Source organism: Myxocyprinus asiaticus, chromosome 23, assembly GCF_019703515.2.
Source record: "Myxocyprinus asiaticus isolate MX2 ecotype Aquarium Trade chromosome 23, UBuf_Myxa_2, whole genome shotgun sequence".
Classification (NCBI taxonomy): Eukaryota; Metazoa; Chordata; class Actinopteri; order Cypriniformes; family Catostomidae; genus Myxocyprinus; species Myxocyprinus asiaticus.
In genome coordinates, this window is record NC_059366.1 from 15371780 (window position 1) to 15392387 (window position 20608).

The 20608-nt window shown below is 36.2% G+C and overlaps 3 protein-coding genes across 4 annotated transcripts; all 3 read left to right on the top strand.

Moving 5' to 3' along the window:
- The first annotated feature begins 5483 nt into the window (after positions 1-5483).
- On the top strand, positions 5484-9838 carry comtd1 (catechol-O-methyltransferase domain containing 1). Its single transcript, XM_051651344.1, has 7 exons — positions 5484-5626; positions 5908-6020; positions 7478-7583; positions 7677-7795; positions 8406-8460; positions 8574-8707; positions 8971-9838. The coding sequence occupies exons 1-7, from the start codon at positions 5590-5592 to the stop codon at positions 9121-9123; spliced, it is 717 nt and encodes a 238-aa protein (XP_051507304.1). The 5' UTR covers positions 5484-5589; the 3' UTR covers positions 9124-9838.
- Positions 9839-10006: 168 nt separating this feature from the next.
- On the top strand, positions 10007-13071 carry ifit8 (interferon-induced protein with tetratricopeptide repeats 8). 2 transcript variants are annotated; one of them, XM_051651331.1, is made up of 3 exons: positions 10007-10551; positions 10822-10859; positions 10977-13071. In XM_051651331.1, the coding sequence occupies exon 3, from the start codon at positions 10980-10982 to the stop codon at positions 12279-12281; it is 1302 nt and encodes a 433-aa protein (XP_051507291.1). In that variant the 5' UTR covers positions 10007-10551; positions 10822-10859; positions 10977-10979; the 3' UTR covers positions 12282-13071. The 2 variants fall into 2 exon arrangements, with proteins under 2 accessions (XP_051507291.1, XP_051507292.1); XM_051651332.1 differs by lacking the exon at positions 10822-10859.
- A 386-nt stretch (positions 13072-13457) lies between these two features.
- On the top strand, positions 13458-19511 carry LOC127413834 (neurofilament light polypeptide). Its single transcript, XM_051651299.1, has 3 exons — positions 13458-15137; positions 15388-15512; positions 17434-19511. The coding sequence occupies exons 1-3, from the start codon at positions 14142-14144 to the stop codon at positions 19079-19081; spliced, it is 2769 nt and encodes a 922-aa protein (XP_051507259.1). The 5' UTR covers positions 13458-14141; the 3' UTR covers positions 19082-19511.
- The last annotated feature ends 1097 nt before the right edge of the window (positions 19512-20608 follow it).

Sequence of the window (20608 nt, forward strand, 5' to 3'; positions counted from 1 at the left end):
CTAATGAAAGTAAGGCGTCGCTTCATGATTGGATTAACTTCAGATGTGGCGAGTGTCTGGGAATATTACAGTGGAGGCTCTGTGATCTGCCCTCTTCTCCTCGTCTTCTTCTCCGTCATCTTTCTCCCCTGAACCCTTATCTCTCGCCCGGGGCACTTAAAGCCCACATTACACACACATACACTAGACCTGAAGAGAGATCTCTCTGGCACTCCCTCAGTAAGCTTCAACATGCACAGGCTTTATAATCGACTCAATTAAAAAGGTCCAATTGCCACCGCAAATTGATCCAAGTTATAACATTATCATTAGCACTTCAAGTATGGCAATTACAGGACATTCACAGGCAGAAGCAAGAATAATGGGGAAGCAAAATGAAGTGACTTTGTACAAAAGGACATCCATTTCAGACGCACTGGGTGGTGTAAATAGCCCTGGTGTCAGCAGTATATGGAGAAAAAGGAATTGAAGCTTCCCATCACATACATTAGCTGCTTTCTGCAAGGACAAGTCCTCCAAGACAGATGGGTGGAAGACTATTTTCTTTCAATGACTCAGATGCTTGTATGTGGATATTTTGCTAGTTATTTTATAATCAACCCTTCACAACCCCATCACATTTCCACCTTATTGGGCATTGTAAATCTAGCAAACTTTTTTAAATGCAAAATTTGTACATTATTTAGTGTACATTTATAACATTATACTTTGTATTGTATTACCCTGGAATTAGTTTTACAAATCTAATTACCACAGTTGTGACAAGGTTTCTAATACAACTTCTGAGGAAGTGACAGTAAATTTTTACTGCCATAATCCATCACAAACTTTCCTCTTTTGGGAAGTTTTAATGGTGGTTTTCTTTTGTAAACAAATATATATATATATATATATATTTGCTGTGATCTCCCATTCAACCCTATAGAAGTTTACCCTGCTATTGTTTACTTCTGCACTCCAAACCCGGATATGTGAGAAGGGTCCATTATTTTGAATACAACTTTTATGAAATTATATAAATTGAAACTACATGGAACATTTTTACTTTTAAAAATGTATTTGACACACTGGACCATTTAAAATGAACTAATGAAGGCAAAGCGTTATCAAAAATTTTGAGAACCTTAAACAAAATTACAGCAGCTGAAATATAAACTTTCCCTCATTCATTCAGACACATTTTTACCTACAATTACAAGGATTTTTTTTAGGTTACAAACTGGTAATTACAATATTATGCTATAAATGTGGTTTATGAGGACATTTCTAGTGTCCCCATAATTCAAATCGCTTAAAAAACATACTAACCGATGTTTTTTTGAAAATGTGAAATGCAGAAAGTTTTTTGTGAGGTTTAGGGTTAGGGGATAGAATCTATAGTTCATACTGTATAAAAATCATTATGTCTATGGAGAGTCCTCATAAGGATAGCCACACCAACATATGTGTGTGTGGGGGCGGGGGGGGGGGGGATTTGGGTGGTTTACCAGGACATTTTTTTAGGTTACAAACTGGTAATTACAAGGGTATTATGTTATAAATGTGGTTTATGAAACATTTCTAGTGTCCCCATAATTTAAATCACTTAAAAAACATACTAAATGATGTTTTATTGAAAATGTAAAAATGCAGAAAGTTTTTTGTGAGGATTAGGTTTATGGGTAGGGTTAGGGTTAGGGGATAGAATCTATAGTTCATATAGTATAAAAATCATTATGGAGAGTCCTCATAAGAATAGCTGCACCGACGTGTGTGTGTGTGTGTGTGTGTGTGTGTGTGTGTGTGCGCTGCACATACAGCACTATAGAGGCCTGACTTGCACAGGCAGGGAGATGTCAGCAGCGAGTGATATATGACAGAGCTCCAGCAGCCTTGCACTGCCACATAGAAGACCCGACAGGCTGGAAAGATGAGCCGTCCTCAAATGCGAAGGTTCTCTCACTAATTGTTTCTGAAAAAATGACATCTGTCTTTTTTTGCACCTTGCTTCAGGTGTCAGTGCCTTTCACATTAGAGGGCTTGCGATGGTGCGATTGCCCTGAAGCAGTTTGTTTGATGTTTTGAGGACTGTCATTGCCATATGTAACTCCATAGAAATTGAAATCTATTTATTTACATGCAAGGTTAATAAAAATAAGATGCCTAAGTGATTTGAAAGTCAAACAAATGCACCTGCCACTCATGTCTAATTTTATGCAGACCAGGTTTGGTACATTGTCACAATGGGATAAAGACACAAAGGCAGGCTTATATAAAATAAATGTACCAGCTTATCTCTGAGATACTGTACATAAGGCTTCATAAAGCTACCTGATACATTTTTAGTGGAATTTATTTGTACTATAGCTTTATTTTATTTTTTTCTAGAGAAATTTTTGTAAACAGAAACATGATTAAAAAAACAAAACAATTAAGAGCAGATATAAGACTTAAAAGATTAATTTTCTGTTGTTGTAATGTTAAATAATGTCAAATAACTAATTCTTCTCATTAAAATAAAATAAAAATTACATTTTTAATAATGCAACAGAGCAGGAAGTTTTTCCTTATTCATGTTTTATGCTTTCGTGTGCTTTCTGTTAGTAGCAAGGTACTGGAACTCTGTCTTGGTGATCACTATATTTCAGTGATCTTTCTACAGTGTCTTTTCAGGCAGACAATTGCAAACTGCAGTCTCAATGTGTCATTAAGTGGACAATGCTGCCACTTGCTGCAAGATAGCAAGAACAGCATTCTCTGCTTCTAAAAAGAATGCCCATGTTTATATTGCATGGATATGGCTTTGGATATAATATTATTACATATGATATGACATCAGTTTTATAATTAAAGATTTACTGTAGTTTTTAAATACATAAACACTATTTACTGCTACAACTTGTGATTCAGATCCATTTATTTTTGCAGTATATGCTCCAAGAGACTGAAATGTAGAGCTTTTCTCATGCTGCTGTGCAGAGATAAATAATAAAAAAATACTTGAAATGTGTATTTTTGTCCATATCAGGCACCCTTAAATGCAAATAAGAAAAAGCTGAAACTACTCCTGTGTTTTAGATTGATATTTTTTAAAAGTACAACAACTGTATTTATTTGTCACATTTGTTCACAACAAAGGCACAGCCTCCTGAATTATTTTGTTTCATATTAACAGTTTCATGTGTATTTTCCTGTCTTGTTTTGGTAGTGGGGACTAATTTTTTTCTTGTATTCCTAACCCGAGCCCTCTGAGTGGGTTTGGGAGCATATATCAAGGTGATGCACTGACAGCCAAAGGAAGAGCAAATACAGTCAGGGCTGGGACGAGGAAGAGAGGCACTTTCCAAAGACGGCAAGACGCATCCTTTCAGTCCTTAAACAGACACCTAAAGCAGCCGAGGGACCGGGCCCTGTCTGGTGAAAGTGTTGAAGAACAGTGGGTACTTGGCACAAGTAGCAGAAACAATTAGCATCACATAAGCTTCCCGGAGCAATGGGGGAGAAAGGATGTGAGAACATGGCATCTTATTTTCAGTGAGCGGACTTGAAACGCACACTTTATTTACAGGCATCTCTCCATGTCATTACGTGCCACAGCATAGCAAGATTCAAAGACGGCAGTCGTTATGCCCCACATTTCACTGCTGATGACTTATGTGTGGGCAGGGAGATTTGTTTGCATCCGTGCATACCTAATTATCGAATCGACAGAGGAAGTGCGCCTCCTCTGAGAGTGCCCCACCACCCAGTCACTGAATAGCATTGTGCACTGGTTTTCTCATTGTGAAACACACAAACACACATACAAACATATTTGAAATGCCAGTAACGAGATGAAGTCAACAAACTTACCATATGACACACTTACACTTTATTTGAGACTGATACCCGGAACTTCACTACTGTGTGTGGGAGGCAAAGTTCCACGGGCATGTTCATGCAAATTACTACAAAGACTGATCATTAAAATGCATTTCATTAAGTCTGGCAAAGTCATGAACGCAATAATGAAATGAATGAGTCTCTAAACTACATAGGCTAAAACAAAGCAGAGACAGATTCTCTGGAGGCCTATTTCTGTAAACATTTTGTCATCCACTTGAGAGTAGTATAATATACAGGTTTTAAACTTTTTGATGCCAAGGATTCCCTTGTGATGGACCCCCATTACTAAAATATAAAGGCATATATTTGAATGTACAAAAACCCTTTTATACAGTGTGAGAAAATAATTAAAGTATTAAATTAAATGTGAATCAAATTGAATTAAGTAACTGGCTTTTAGTGTCATTGTACTAAAGCTAAAAGAAATAATTAAAATATTGTATGGATTGATTATCTGTTTGAGAGGGCTGTCAATAACAGTGTCAAAGTAATAAGTTACTGTAATCGAATTACTTTTAAGTATAATAAAATTAGTGAACATTTTAAAATTACATTCTTAGACACTGTCTTTAAGTTAATTTGAAGTACATTTGGGTTACACTTGGTTTATATTTAAAAAATACTATTATTTACGTGAAATACATATAAAAATGAATTATTTTCATATGTACAGCTGTTTGCATTTTTTGACAGTTGTGTGGTGTGCACACGCTAACAGGTCATTGTAAGGGAGACAGTTTTGGTGCTGAGTGTATGACTTGTGTGCAACAATAAACAAAGAGTGAATATATAAGTTATCAAAGTTTTTTCACAGCGTTCACTTCACCCATGCCTTAGTAAATATGTGTCATTGAGTAATGTGCATGTGGTGCATGTATTTGGATGCCTATGTTGACACAGTATTGTCAACATAAGCTGTTACACAGTTGTCGATTGATTGCTTATCATTTGTTGTGTGGTTAAGCAAAGCCCAATCCCGGGATATCCACACTCATGAAATACTCTTTTGTTTTGAAAATTCATAATAATCAATATCATTATATTTATTTATTTATTTATTTGTCATTTTAATATAATCTTTCTCTCATAAATCCATATACATTTTTACCTAAACTTTGAATCTTGGTTTAAAAAAAAAAAAAAAAAGGTTATGAATGTATTTAATTTAGCCTACATAAGTCACATGCAAGAGCCACATAGATGCCTTAAAAGATATAGAGTCATTTTGCATAAGTATAAAGAATTTTTTGCTGTAATTTTTCCATTCAAAAAATATATCTGTGGCAGTAAATGGAATATAAAAAAAAGTGGGAAGAGCCCTTTTTAAGTCAGCCATGCATTCTGCAACTGAAAATATGTAATTGAAATGAATTTAAACAGCCTGAAAGCTTTTTGAATTGTCACAAAATCACAGCTCTTGCAAATGACATGTAATTCTCTGCTCTCCCTTGAAAACATTTTTCCATCATTCTCTTCAGATCTATAAAACGCTCTCTATTCAGTGAATTATCATGATATTCCTGGCACCCATTAAATAAAAATACTTTAAAACTTTGCTGCAATCAATAACTTGCACACAGCAGGACCTTTTTATCTTAGGAGGCCAAACAAACAAACCATGGACTTTCTCTCTCAAATAGTTGAAATAAAAGCCTCACTTGGACACATCACAATTTAATTTGTCTCTATTGTTTCTGTTGAATAATTCTGGCTCCTGAGAATAAGATGCTGTACATAGTTACTGTCTTGCTGACATTAACAGGTAGGTTTTTGACTGCTTCGATTATGACAGATATGTTCAGATGGGTAAATCTTGTGTGAAAGTAATTTCATTTATAAAATACAAATGTATGTGCATTGAAATACATTGCTTTACAAAGGCAGTGTTACTTGTCATTTTGGAGTGTTTCCTGTTTTGACCTGTTGCTAACACTGCTCCTTCTTGATTTAAGTAGGTTGTTTGGTTAGAAGTTGTAACCAAACATCGACTTAAAAATACACAATGTGCAATTGGAAATGCAATGGTTAATTTAATTTGTGTAGGAATATGCAGGTCTGCCCTTATTAGCAAGAGTCACAAAGGAGATGATCCTCTACTACAGTATGTAGTGAATAACTCTCTGAGGGAGCACCTAGTGCTAACCAAACTACGTCTGGTATGTATAAACACTACACATGTGCCACCTTTACATTATAATTAGCTTATTTTATTATTATTGTGAGAGTGAATACAGTATATTAACATGATTAATACTCCAGTGGGGTCCAAAAGTCTAAAAGCACTAGTGGAAAATGTTATAATTTACAGCCTGTTCTATTTTGCAGTCTTTTCTAATGTAATGCTTATTACATCACAAATTAAATTATCAGAATAATTGAAATTTTTAAGGAATTTCAGCATTTTTTTAGTATTTGGTATGTCCCCCTTTTGCTTTAAAGACTTGAGCTTGCATGGACTCCACAAATTTGTGCAAAACCTAATGATCCATGTTTTACAGCATGGTTTGAGAATGTTCTACAGAGCATCTTTTGTGTTTCAATGGAAGCAAGGAAATCAGACCTTTTGTACAAAGATGTTAACATGTTCAGTCTCACCCTCTTTTTTTTTTACACTGAATTAATATCAAATAATGTTGAATCGAAAAGGAATAGTTCACCCAAAAAAAGAAAATTCTCTCATCATTTACTCACCTTCATACCATCCCAGATTAATTTCTTTCTTCTGCTGAACTCAAATGAAGATTTTTAGAACAAGGTTCAATTGTAGGTTCCATTGTAGGTCCATACAATGCAAGTGAATGGTGACCAGTATTTGCAGCTCCAAAAATCACACAATGGCAGCATAAAAGTAATCCATACGACTCCAGTGGTTATATCCATGTCTTCAAAAGCTATATCATAGGAGTGGGTGAGAAACAGATCAATATTTAAGTTTTTTTTTTTTTTTACTATAAATGTCCACTTTCATCTTCACATTCTTCTTCTTTTGTTTTTTGGCAATGCACATTCTTCGTGTATATTGCCACCTACTGGGCAGGGAGGAACATTTATAGGGAAAAAATTGATTTAAATATTGATTTGTTTCTGAAAACATGGATTTAACCACTGGAGTCGCATGGATTAATTTTATGCTGACTTTATGTACTTTTTGGAGCTTCAAACTTTTGGTCACCAAACCATTCACTTCACATTGTTTGAACCTACAGACCTGAGATATTCTTCTAAAAATATTTGTTTGTGTTCAGCAGAAGAAATATAGTCACACATCTGGGATGACATGAGGGTGAGTAAATGGTGAGAGAATTTTCATTTTTAGTGAACTATTCTTTTAAACATATATATATATATATATATATATATATATATGCCTGTTTTTATTACCTGCTTTAAATGAGAAAAAAAAAAATGAGATATTCAATTTGGTCTTTGGCTTTTGGACCCGATTGCACATTTTACTATATTTTTGGGATGTTCTTTATGGACTTATATGTAGACTCACACTTCAACACTAGAGGTCAGCATATTCTCAAGCCTGATAAATAAGTAATAAAGAGAAGGGGGAAAATACTACACCTTTGGCCTTTGCTTTTCTCACCTGTATATTTCTCTTAAGAAAACTATGGAGGATTCCAAAAACTTAATGATGGTGGCACCTGAGCAAGCTCAGTTTATGGCTAATCTAGTGAAGCTGATACAAGCCAATAAAACTATTGAAATAGGTGAGTGGAAGCAGTACAATACATGAAATTATGTGTTCACATTTCACTGCTTTCTTAAAAAATACACATTTTGCTTGGGTTCATCTACTTTAGGTATGTACACAGGATACAATGCCTTAAATATGGCTCTGGTAATACCTGAGCATGGGCGTGTGGTGGCCTGTGAAATCAATGAGGAATATGTCAAAATAGCCAAGCCATTTTTTACAGAGGTATGCCAAAACAAAACATATTGCACCACATTTGTAACATTATTCTGTACATATGTCATTTATATTCATTTATATTTAATGAAGCTTAGTAGCTGCTGAGTTTTAATTCACAACTGAAAGAAGTTAGTTAGAGCATGTCACTGCCTCTCAGACAACTGTGTCTGTGAAGTTGCTCCTCCACAAATACACCTACATATGTCTCCGTTTTTACATTGATTACTGCCTGCCATTGTGAGAACATCAGTCATCAGTATAAAACCCAGTTGCCCAGTAGTGAGGGAAGAGAGATGCAGAAATGTCCATCAGACTCTGCAATGTGCTGATAGAGACAGATGTGGATGTCCATTTGGGTGCTGATATCGGCACAATTAGTAAATCCAAACTGCACAGTACTTTGTCATCAATTTTCTTTCTTTTTATTTTTTTTATTTTATTTTTATTTATTTATTTATTTATTTTTTCTAGTTCTGTAGCAACTATGGGCAAATAAATAAATAAATAAATAGCACCATATCAATATGCAGACTTAACATGTCTGAGAAATGCATGGTAAACACAGCAAGATTTGTTGTACATGACGGATGTACTGTGCAAAATCCTTTCATTTTAGGCCGGAGTGGAGGATAAAATTGATATCCGCATTAAACCTGCAGTTGAAACCTTGGGTAAAGATTAATTTTTATTGTTATCCATCACTTTTAATTAGTTAATATTTTTTATTTATAATCCATCACTTTAAGAAGAGCTAAAGAAATAAAACTTTGCTCTGTCTTCACAGATGAACTCTTAAATGCTGGTGAGGCTGAAACCTATGACTTTGTGTTCATTGATGCTGACAAAAAGAATTATGATACATACTTTGAAAAGTCTCTTCAGCTTGTTCGAAAGGGTGGCATAGTATCAATCGATAATGTAAGTATGATGTACACCCTTTTTAGTTTGCTTAGTTTGAGACAAGTCTGCTTGTAAATACATACTCAATGGATGTACAGTATATATATTACAACTACTACTATAGCTGTACATTTTCATTATGTACTTTTTTCATTAAGAATAAAATATAGCCTATGTGCTGGAAAAAAAAACTACATAATATTGTGATGAATAAAGCAAAAATATAAATAGGCCTGCCTTTCCTCATTTGCAGTCTGTAAGCTGGTTTCTCTGTTCTTTAGGTCCTCTGGGGTGGACGGGTCATTAACCCTGCAGAGGATGACCTGTCCTCACAGACCATTGACAAACTGAACAAAAAGTTACATAAAGATAACCGGATTGATCTCAGTATGCTCACTGTTGGAGATGGCCTGACCCTGGCTATCAAAAGATAATCTAGATCAGAAATGCCCAAACCAGGGCCCGTAGGCCAAAGTTGGCCTGTGATGACCATTGATTTGGCCCGCCTTGCCATATAGGACAATAATCAATCAAGCAAAAATCTGGGTTACAGTAAGGCACTTACAGTGGAAGTGAATGGGGCCGATTTATGAACGTTAAAACACTCACTTTTTCAAAAGTATAGTGACAAGACATAAACAATATGTGTGTTAACATGATTTTAGTGTGATAAAATCACTTACTAACCTTTTCTGTGCAAAATTATAGTCAATTTTACAACTTCGTTGTCATGACGATGTAATGTCAACAAACCCTAAAACCCTACAATGACTGTTAAAACAACTATTTAAACAACTTTACAGCTCAAATAATACATACAGTTTTAACAGAAGAATGAATGCAAGTGCTTTGATAAAATTATAAACTTTACATTCCTGCTTTTAAATCCTCCAAAAATTGGCCCCCACTTTTTTTGTAAGTGCCTCACTGTAACCTCAATTTTTGCTTTGCAAAGATTGCAGAGTAATGTTTTTTATATTATGAAATCATAAGGGAGGGGAACCAGGGCAACTTTTACAGAGGTTTGGCCACCTCTGATCTAGGTAATAGCCTACAGTAAAAGGTCTAAAGGAAAACAGATTTTTACATACTGAAAACGGACGTTTATCCTTTGCTCTGAATTAAAGTTGACTAAACTTTTCAACTGTATTGTCTGGTGTTAATAAAAACTTGAAAAATGAAATATGGCTTTTTAAAACCAAATATAGAGAATTCAATCCATCTCTACAGTAAAAGTAGACAATAGATACGGGCTTATTTCATAAGACTGAAACAAATAATCAGTATATCAAGTAGCTCTATATTTTGGCGTTGTAATTGCATTGCTAACTCGCAAATATTTTGTTAGCTGCTAACATGGCGTAGTTAATAAAAGCAGTGAAGCGTTATAAACTTTAGCCGCTAGATGACGACATTACACTTCCGTATAATGTGATGTCCTTTTCTAAGAATATTTACTTTATTCGACTATATTCAATGTTTATTTATTTGTCGATAATTGTTTTTCTCTACTCTCTTAAATCGCTTTTATTGATATTGAAAGTCCAGTTACAACGTAATTGTGCACTCCACACTTTGTATATGAGACTTGAATGGCTCATGGCCTTTTACAGCTTCATTTGGAATTAGTTTACCGGCATACACAAAGTGAAGCAGTATTGCTTTTTAATGTGATGTTGATTGACGTTGTACCTGTAGCCTACAGTTTCGTTTATCTTTATGTGGTGCAACAAGAGGAAAGTGAAACTTAAGATATTATCCAAATAAGGGAGGTGGAGTAACCGTACAAAATCCCGTTCTGTAAACATGTCAAGCCAGACAACATTTCGATTTCCACCAAAAGAGCTTGTGGTTAATAGAAGGTAAGACTTTTTATTAGTTTTAGAATGATCAAAATGCTTTATAAAAATTATACCAAAATAAAATATGCTGCTTTAAGCAATAGTAATACAAGTCATTTTACCACTAGTTTACAAAATAAATACTGTAATTAGCTTTATGGTAATAATGTAAATAAATGCCTTTGATCAAGAGGGATTTTGTTGTTGTTGTTGTTGTTGTTTAAAGGAAAATATGGCTTACATGCTTAATGGAAATTATATTTCAGTAAACATTTAATCGTGTGCCTGTAGGTCCTACTGTAAAACTGGTCAGATATACAGTAAGCAGAGTAAGCATCCAAAATAAACTAAATTCAATAAAACTGTGAAAGCAAATCGGCTGGAGTGTGTAAACATGTTTAAAAATAACTTAAAACTTCTTTCTGTTTTGTGCCTGAAACGATAAGGAAATGTCAGAGGAGGATCTTAAAAAATTGTCCTGCCACTTCACGTGGGACTTGCAAAAGGAGGATGCTGATCTTAATTTCCTTGAAGTGAAATTCTGTGAAAGGCTGACAATTAAATGCGAGTATGGAGAAAATTTGAAACATAGAGATTTAAATTTTTTTGCCTTCATCAAACATTTACAAGGGTTTAATGACAAGGCACTTAAGAATCTGGAACTAGCAAAAGAGGAACATCCAGGAAATGAACAGCATTTAATTGTGACATATGGAAACTTAGCCTGGGTGCACAGTCTCATGGGCAATGTGCTAGAAGCCAAAACCTGCACAGAGAAAGTGAATCAAATTCTCAAAGCTTTTCCCGCTCCATCTCCAACAGAGCTTCACAGAGAAGTTCAGAGCGAAAAAGCCTGGTCACTTCTTAAGTTTTCTAGAAAATCATACATCAGGGCCAAGGAGACTTTCCATGAAGCCCTGCAGAAAGAGCCAGATGACAAGGAATGGAACACAGGCTATGCCTTTTCTCTGTTCTGTCTGGAGGGACTGGAGATTGGCCAGTACAAGCGTCTTCGTTTCGAAGAGTCTGCTGCTGTAGTCCAGTTGAAGAAAGCTCTGATATTGGACCCAGACGATGCAATGATCCATGTATATCTGGGGCTCAAGTGCTACAAGAACCAAAGGAATGCTGAGGCATGGGAGTACATGACGAAAGCACTTACAATGGCTCCAGATAACCTCAGTGTTGTTTTGCGTGTTGCAAAATTCATGAAGAAAGAGCAGAGCTATGACAGGGCCCTGGAAGTGCTGCTGAGAATGCTAGAGAAAGCACCAGAGTCATCACGTTTACATCATGAGATTGCCAACAATTACCGCTGGAAAGCCATGCAGTTGGAAGACATCCACAATCCAGTGTTGCTGAGACTTTGCATTCAGCATTTAGAGAAGGGTGCCAGTTTAAATCCAGGGTTCATTTACCCACAGTTGGAGCTAGCTCTGAGGTATGCAGACATCAAACAATATGCTAAAGCAGAACAGAAGTTCCGTGAGCTTTTTGCTCTTGACCTAAAGCCAAATGATCTTCAAGCCTGGCATCGCAAGTATGGAGATTTCCAACTCTACAAGTTGGGCTCAGAGGCAGCTGCGGTTGAGCATTACAAACAAGGCATGATGCTGGGTCGAGTGTCCACTGAATGGATCAACTGCAGAAACAGACTGAAAAAAGTCCTATGGCATGACAGAAGAGACGCATACCAGATCCGGATGTACTTGGATTCCTTTAGCAGAGAGAATAATGGAGACACTGATTAAGAGACAACATTTCCTTCACCTTTCCTTGCTATGCAAGATGGTTTACTTTGAAATCTGAAGTTCCACTAATTATAATATCTATCCTCTCATGTAACAAAAATGCAACAATAATTGCACCTGAGCTGTCAGAGTTAAAGTAGTTCACTGAAGAAAAAAAAAAATAATCATACATTATTTTATATTTAGTTGAGTCATTATTAACACCTTTGTTCCAACCTGTATGCTTTCTTCCTCCTGTGGAACACAAAAAGAGATGTTAGACAGAATGTTAGACTCAGTCACCATTCACTTTCAATGTGTCCTTTTATTATCATGTAATGAAAGTGAATGGTGATAACATTCTGTCTAGCACCGGCAAAAGAAAGTGATATGGGTTTGCATTTGGAACAATATAGAGTACAGTAAATTATGACAAAGTTGTATTTTTTGGTGAACCGTCCCTTTAAATATATGAACGTTTTTGTATAATCAGATTTGTTTTAACAGCTACATAACCAATATTTTAAAAGCTTTATTAATGAATATGTTAAAATGCACATTAAATGACAAGTGGAAATTTAGTTTGAATATGTCTATTGTCAAATTAAAACAGGTGGGGCTTGTGTTGACATTGGCTGGTCATGTGGAAGCTGCACTGTTGGATTTAATCCAGCACTTCTCATGAGCTCACTGGCCACTCAGCTTGACTGAAAGTAAAAGTTGACTTTTGTATGTGTACATAATAGCATGAAGCATATTGTTCCGCCAATAAAATATGTGCAAATCTGACAGGAAGAACACTGTAATGGCGTAAAATCAATAACACCAACATAATTGTATTTATTTATTGATTTTTTTAAATCACATATGAGCTAAGGAAAACGTTTGCTTCTTCATTTAAGTGTGGCGTCTTCTCAAAGCCCTGATGTAAAATTTTGTTGAGGGTGCAGGAATGAGTAATATGAGTTGGGTTTTTTTTTTTTTTTTTTGTAAATTGCACATTACATAAAAATGAACAGTGAGCATTTCATTACAGAAATGCAAGAAAAGATAAAAAAGGCATAGATAGACAGACAGACAGACAGATAGATAGATAGATAGATAGATAGATAGATAGATGACATACAGACAGACAGATAGATAGATGTGTGTGTATATATATATATATATATATATATATACACACATCCTTCGATGGCAATTTTAACTCACAGGTTATTAAAGGAGAAAAATAAGAGCCTCCCAAAAGCTGGGACTCTTATTTCATTATTATGTGCACAAAGAACAGTTGGCACTGCTTTGGAGAAATACAGGAAAAGGGGAAATATATAATGTGTATTACATTAAAAAATAAATAAGTTATTCAAAATAATTAAAATAACAAATAATCAAAATTAACAGCATAATGGTATTCGTGCCATTATGAATGAGTTTAAGAGATTCAGGTAAAGAATCAAGAATTGTTTTTTTTAAATGTTATTTTTATTTTTATTTTTTTGCAGTGTAAATATTTACACTGCAAAACATTGGCTACAAAAATACAACATATTCAGCAGCATGGTTATTACTTGAAAAATTAACTCAGTTTATAAAAGGAGAAGACAAATGAGGTCTCGCATCATCCCAAACAGTGCGAGTCCGGAATCAGCGGATAAAGTGGAGTTCGGATGACGTCACAGTGGTTCCCTGGAGGTTCGCGGAAGAGTGAGTGCGCATGATGCTGAGCTGAACAGCTGATTCTGTGCATTTAAACAGCACGGACAGCTCCGTTCCGCAAACCTAGCATCTACTGCAGTATATAAAGGGCACAAGTCTTTTCCTAAACGCTGCAACAACAAAAAAACAAACAACAACAACAACAAAAAACGCATCAGCCTCGCGATGAAGCGACTTCTTCATTCACCTGCCAGGGCACGAGAAGAGTACCGGTATCAAACGGCACGTCCTTCATCACAACTGATCTCAAGGACTGCCGTTAGCCTGGGGTCCAAAACTGTACTGAGAGGTAATGAAACCCTTGAATTCGGTGCTAGAGCAGTCGATAGCTTAGATTTTTCACATAAACTCGCAGGTGGGATGCCTCTGAGGAAAGTGAGTGAGAAAGAATTACTGCAGGGACTCAATGACCGCTTCGCGGGTTTCATCGAGAAGGTGCGTCAACTGGAAAACCAAAACAGAACGCTCGAGAGAGAAATCGAGGCCAATAGATTCAAAGCCAATTCCTCTACCTCTCTGTCCAAAGAGTATGAATCAGAACTCAACGATCTGAGGCAGCAAGTTCACGAGATTGCACTTCAAAAGCATCAGATTGAGATCAATCGCCAGAATCTGGAGGACGAGTTCAACACTTTGAGAGAGAAGTGTGAGAGAGAAGCCTGTGGTCGAGTCGATGCTGAGGACAACATTTCAGTGCTGAAGAAATGCATCATCGATGCAAACTTAGCCAAGCAAGAGATGGACAGAAAAGCAAAAGCTCTGGAAGATGAAATCAGCTTCCTGAAGAAAAACCACAAGAGCGAGGTGGCAGAAATGATAGTCCAAATCCAGGAAGGTCATGTGACTGCAGAAATGAGTGATTTTAGTAGAAGCGATATTACTGCAGCTCTGAGAGACATCAGGATGCAATTTGAAGGTCACACCAACCCTGACATCCGATACGCTGAGGAGCGCTTTCGCACACAGCTCGCCAAACTGACCAAAGCTGCTGAGGTCAACAGAGAGGTCGTCATTGCAACTAAAGCAGAGATTAATGCACACAGGAGACAGCTTCAGTCCAAGAACATTGAGCTGGATTCTGTGAAAGGTGTGAGAGAGGCACTGGAGAGGCAGCTCTATGACCTCGAGCAACGACACAATGCTGAAATCCATCATTACCAGGTGAGCAACCGTGCACCTTCAAAAATATCATATCAGCAAAGCAGCTTTGAAATTCGACATACAACGAAACAAAAGAAAGGAACAATTCATCATTTTTGTGAACAGTTTTGTAATAATTTTGCTCTTTTACACACTGCTAATTCAAGAATTTATATCATGCATTCCCTAATATTCAGGACCAGTTCGTGGTACAGTATGTTTTCTTTTTTTAATGGATTTCCATGCTTACAGTATTTTATCTTTGGTACAGGACACAATCAGAGAGCTGGAATTCGAGCTGAAAAATGCCAAATGTGACATGAGCAGCCATCTCAGGGAGTACCAGGATCTTCTCAATGTAAAAATGGCCCTGGATGCTGAAATTTATTCTTACAGGTACTTGTTTGATTGAGTATACAATTGTAATGGACCGATAAATTTGTAAATTTTGAGATTATCATCACTGGGAGACAATTGTGGCCAACTGGCCAATTATCATAAATGCATGTTCACTTCTGTCCTTGTGATCAGTTCCAAAATCTACTGTCAGCCTTGTCGATGCATAATACATATTTTCTGTTTTCAGATATTTTGGGGTGAATTTGAAATATTGTGTAAAATAATAACATTTTATTGTTTTAATTCAGGACTTTTGTCTTTAATTAGGAATAGGCATTATCGAGTAATTTTGAAGTTGAGGAAACGAGTACTCAATTACTTGGAAATTAAAATGCACGTTAAAAATAACACACATGACACGTGTGAATCGTATATTTTGTTTTATTCACAAATGTTACTCAAAATAAGATAACAAACCATGCTTTTCTTTTGGGGAAAATTTAAATAAACAATATGCATTAACAAAAATGTTTAAAAATAACAGTAAAAAAACATTTTCACTCACCCAGAGCTTACATAGAAACCAATACTGAGCGCATTAGGGTAATGCACATATATAAACTCTTTATATGTGTCTATATGAAGGCTATCACATTTTTATCTTTTCGCATGTTATTATTCAGAAAAACAAGTGGTAAAAGTTGGCTTTTTTCCATCGACGACACATCCACAGCGCTTTCCACTTGGCTCAATTGTTACTGTGAGATTTGGTAAGAGATTAATTATAGTTCAGCACTGCTCACAGCAAGCAAATGCGTAAAGGAAAATTAATTTGCGATGTTCGAGTAATGTTTTAAATACTCAAGTACCTGGTGCTGAGCGAGTACTCGATTACTCGTGCACATCCCTATCTTAAATCTTATTTGTTATCATATATTCAGTTTATATCAGCATTATACTGGCCATCCTGCTGTCTAGATATCGGCATCAGCCATTAAAAACCCCCACCAGTGTTGGGTGTAATCTGATTACAAAGTGATTAGTTACTGTACAATAGTGTAACACATTACATTTTAAATTCTTTGAAAGATAGGTTACTTCCAATTTATTGTTAAAAGTTAAGAACTTTTAAGTACATTTGGTCATATTTCTCCTGTTCGCGCACATCTCCTCTCTTGACCTAGGAGAACTCGACTGGTCAAAGTGCGTTGATGATTGGTTAAAACGAATCATGGGTGTGATTTGGACATGGGTTTTTTATTTACAATTGCGCATGCCAGTTGAGGAGTTGTCACCTGGGTTACTATCATTAAAAATTGATAACTCTGAAGCCTGTCTCTCAGATTTTGTGCATAAGTACACTTTTTTATATGATTCACAACACAAACTCAACAAAGACAGCGTGGCTATGACAAATGTGTGGAAAGAGATTGCGGTTTAATGAAGTCAGATGCATTATTGGCATTGCTTCCATGACTAGAACATTTCATTAAACACTGTGACGTCACTTTCAACAAACAAATTTTAAAAAGACGCTGTGCTTTGTATAAATGCCGGCTTTGCACACATAGAGTGCTTTACTTCGTCCAGGAGAAAAAAAAGTTTGACTTCTTCCATAGTATAAATTAGGGAGAAGTCATTGTAAGGGAGAAACGCGTGGTGCTAAGTGTATGACTTGTGTGTGACAATTAACAAAGAAGAAAATACACATTATTTTTCATTTTGTTGATTGGAAAAACAAACTGTTCTGTGAAAGTGTTTTAGAAAGTAACTTAAAAGTAACATAATTAGTAATCCAATTACTTTTCAATGAAGCTAATAGTAATTTGTGGTGGATTACTTTTTTTGCTAAAGTTACCAATTCTATTATTATACAGTATTTTGTGTAAACAGTTTGACCGGTGAGCATAATACATTTGGAAGTTTTATTCTGGATTATATCTGAATTATTTTGTTGTTCTTCCATTTTATTCTATAGAAAACTTTTGGAGGGGGAAGAGTCAAGGTACTCTACAATCTCGGATGCACATATTTCAGTACCACATATTTACAGACAGTCACCCATCTATACTCTCCCTTGTGTCAAAAGGCAGGGGGGAGCAACTCGGAAAGCAGAGCCTCAGTACAAATTTGTTGAAGAGATCATTACAGAGACAACCAGAGAAGATGTGGAGATATCAGACACTGGGTCTGACAAGAGCAGGGAGGGGAGAGAAGGTGACAAACCAGACGAGGAGAGCAGTGAGAAAGATACACAAGGTGACATCACACAGGAGGATACTGAAGAACCGGCCATGGAGAACAGCAATGGAGATAGCCGTGAAACAGAGGCAGAGGAAAATGAAGACAATCCGACTGAAGGTGTCGGTGAAAGAGAGGAAGAGCCAGCTGAAAACACTGAGGTAAACAAAGATGCAGACACTGACTCTGAACCAACTCAAGACACAATTCCAGCAAAAACACTTGATGAAACAGATAAAGATGAGCAAATAGACACAAAGAGCATAGAGCTCAAAGACCAGCAGGATGGTTTAAAAGGAAAAGTACAAGATGCACCTGATGAGGAACATGTGAAGTACGATAAACCAGCTATAGAGGTAGATAAAGATGTCCCAAAATCAAAACTGTTAGAAAAGCAAGTAATGCCAGAGAAATCAGCTGAAACTGGTCCAAAAGACAAACCACCTCAGGAGCCACACGGCGGTCCTGAAATGACAATTCGAGAAAACACTAAGCCCAGTGAACAGGCCAATGAGGTATCTTCTCAAAAAAATGCAAAAACAGCAGAAAAAGAGAAAGAAACAGCGGCAGTGAAATCTGTAGAGGTGGATACTCCCACACCGGAACCACAGCCAGCACCTGAAAATGCTGAGATTGGAAAAAAGACTACTTCAGGAGAGGATACAAAGGAGGAATCAAAGAAGAGTAGAGATGAAAGTTCACCTAAAAAGGATATTTTGGACAATGTGAAGGTAGAAGCTCAAAAATCTGAGCAAGGGGATACCAACAATTTAACAGAGGCTGAAAAACATGTGGAGAAAAAGCAAGAGTCTCCAACAAAAAAAGAGGAAAAAGAACAAAAAACTGAGGAATCCGTGAAAAAGGAAGAAAGCAAAGCTGTTGGATTGGTAGACAGTGTGAAAACAGAAAAAGTAGAAAGTGCCAAGCCTAAAGAACCAGAAAAAACACAAGACCTTTCACAGGCTGCAGGAGAAAAATCTAAACCTGAAGAGTCAAAGAAACAGGAAGACACCACAAAAGATAGCAGTGTAGACAGTGTGAAAACCAGCAGAGGAGAAACAAAAGTCTCAGAAAAGACGGTTGATGAAACACAGAGTAATGAAGCCCCTAAATCCAAGGAAACCAAATCTGATGCAAAGCCAGAGCAAAAGGATCATAAAGAGAGCAAAGTGGAGATGTCTGAAAAAGCAGAAGGGGAAAGTGTAACAACCAAAGGCCCTCAAACTGACAGTGGAACCACCAAAGATGTAAAAAGTGAAGAAACTGTCTCAAAAGTTGACAGAGAATCAGACAGTGGCTTACATGAAGTGAAGGCTGTAAAATCTAAAACATCATCCAAAACAGAGGCAAAAGCACCAGAGACAGAGCAGGTTAAAAGGGAGTAGCAAGGAGGACTACATGAAAAGATGCAGATGAAAGAAAGTAAAGCCTTTAGTGTGGTGTAGAATCCTCAATAAAAGCCAGCAGAAAAAGATAAAGAGCAGAAAATATATTGGTAAAAAAATAAATAAATAAAAAAAAGCCCAGTGAGAAAATGCTTAAAAGAAAAGAGAATGAAAAATGTCAAAAATAAGCAACCTTCATGAATGTATTAAAAATTACTCACAACTGCATGACTATATATCTCAGTTGAGCACGAATTTTGGAAATTGCCCATTTAAGTCTGAATGTTTCTGATGCATGTGTACACTGTCATATACAGTAGGTGTACATAATGAATGTGTGAATATTGAGGAATGTACAAGAACAGATTTTTGTTTTATTATTATTTTGCTATATCCCTTGCTCTGATCAGCCATTTATTTAATATGTATTGAAACAATGCAGTTTACTGAATAAACATTATTTCAGCATATCAATCTGTTTCATAGTATATTAATTGAGCTTTTGCTAAACAGTTTTCGGTAACACTTTATAATAAGGTTGCATTCGTTAACTTAAGGTAATGCATTAGTTATCATGAACAAACAATGAACATTATAAGGTTGTGCTCAAAAGTTTGCATACCCTGGCAGAAATTGTGAAATTTTGGCATTGATTTTGAAAATATGACTGATCATGCAAATAAACTGTCTTTTATTTAAGGATAGTGATCATATGAAGCCATTTATTATCACATAGTTGTTTGGCTTCTTTTTAAATCATAATGGTAACAGAAATCACCCAAATGGCCCTGATTAAAAGTTTGCACAACCTTGAATGTTTGGCCTTGTTACAGACACACAAGGTGACACACACAGGTTTAAATGGCAATTAAAGGTTAATTTCCCACACCTGTGGCTTTTTAAATTGCAATTAGTGTCTGTGTATAAATAGTCAATGAGTTTGTTAGCTCTCATGTGGATGCACTGAGCAGGCTAGATACTGAGCCATGGGGAGCAGAAAAGAACTGCCAAAAGACCTGCGTAACAAGGTAATGGAAATTTATAAAGATGGAAAAGGATATAAAAAGATATCCAAAGCCTTGAAAATGCCAGTCAGTACTGTTCAATCACTTATTAAGAAGTGGAAAATTCGGGGATCTCTTGATACCAAGCCAAGGTCAGGTAGACCAAGAAAGATTTCAGCCACAACTGCCAGAAGAATTGTTCGGGATACAAAGAAAAACCCACAGGTAACCTCAGGAGAAATACAGGCTGCTCTGAAAAAAGACAGTGTGGTTGTTTCAAGGAGCACAATTGTTGATTGTTAGTTAATGTTGGTTCATAATGCATTAACAAATGTGAACAAATAAAACTTGATTTTAAATATTTATTAGTTGCAATTAACATTAAGCAAGATAACTAAATGCTGTAAAAGTATTGTTTTCAGTTGCCTACGCATCTGAGATCGTCAACCCATGCTTGTCACATGGCTTGTTGAGCGCGTTGCCACGGAGACATAGCACGTGTGGAGGCTTCACGCCATCCACC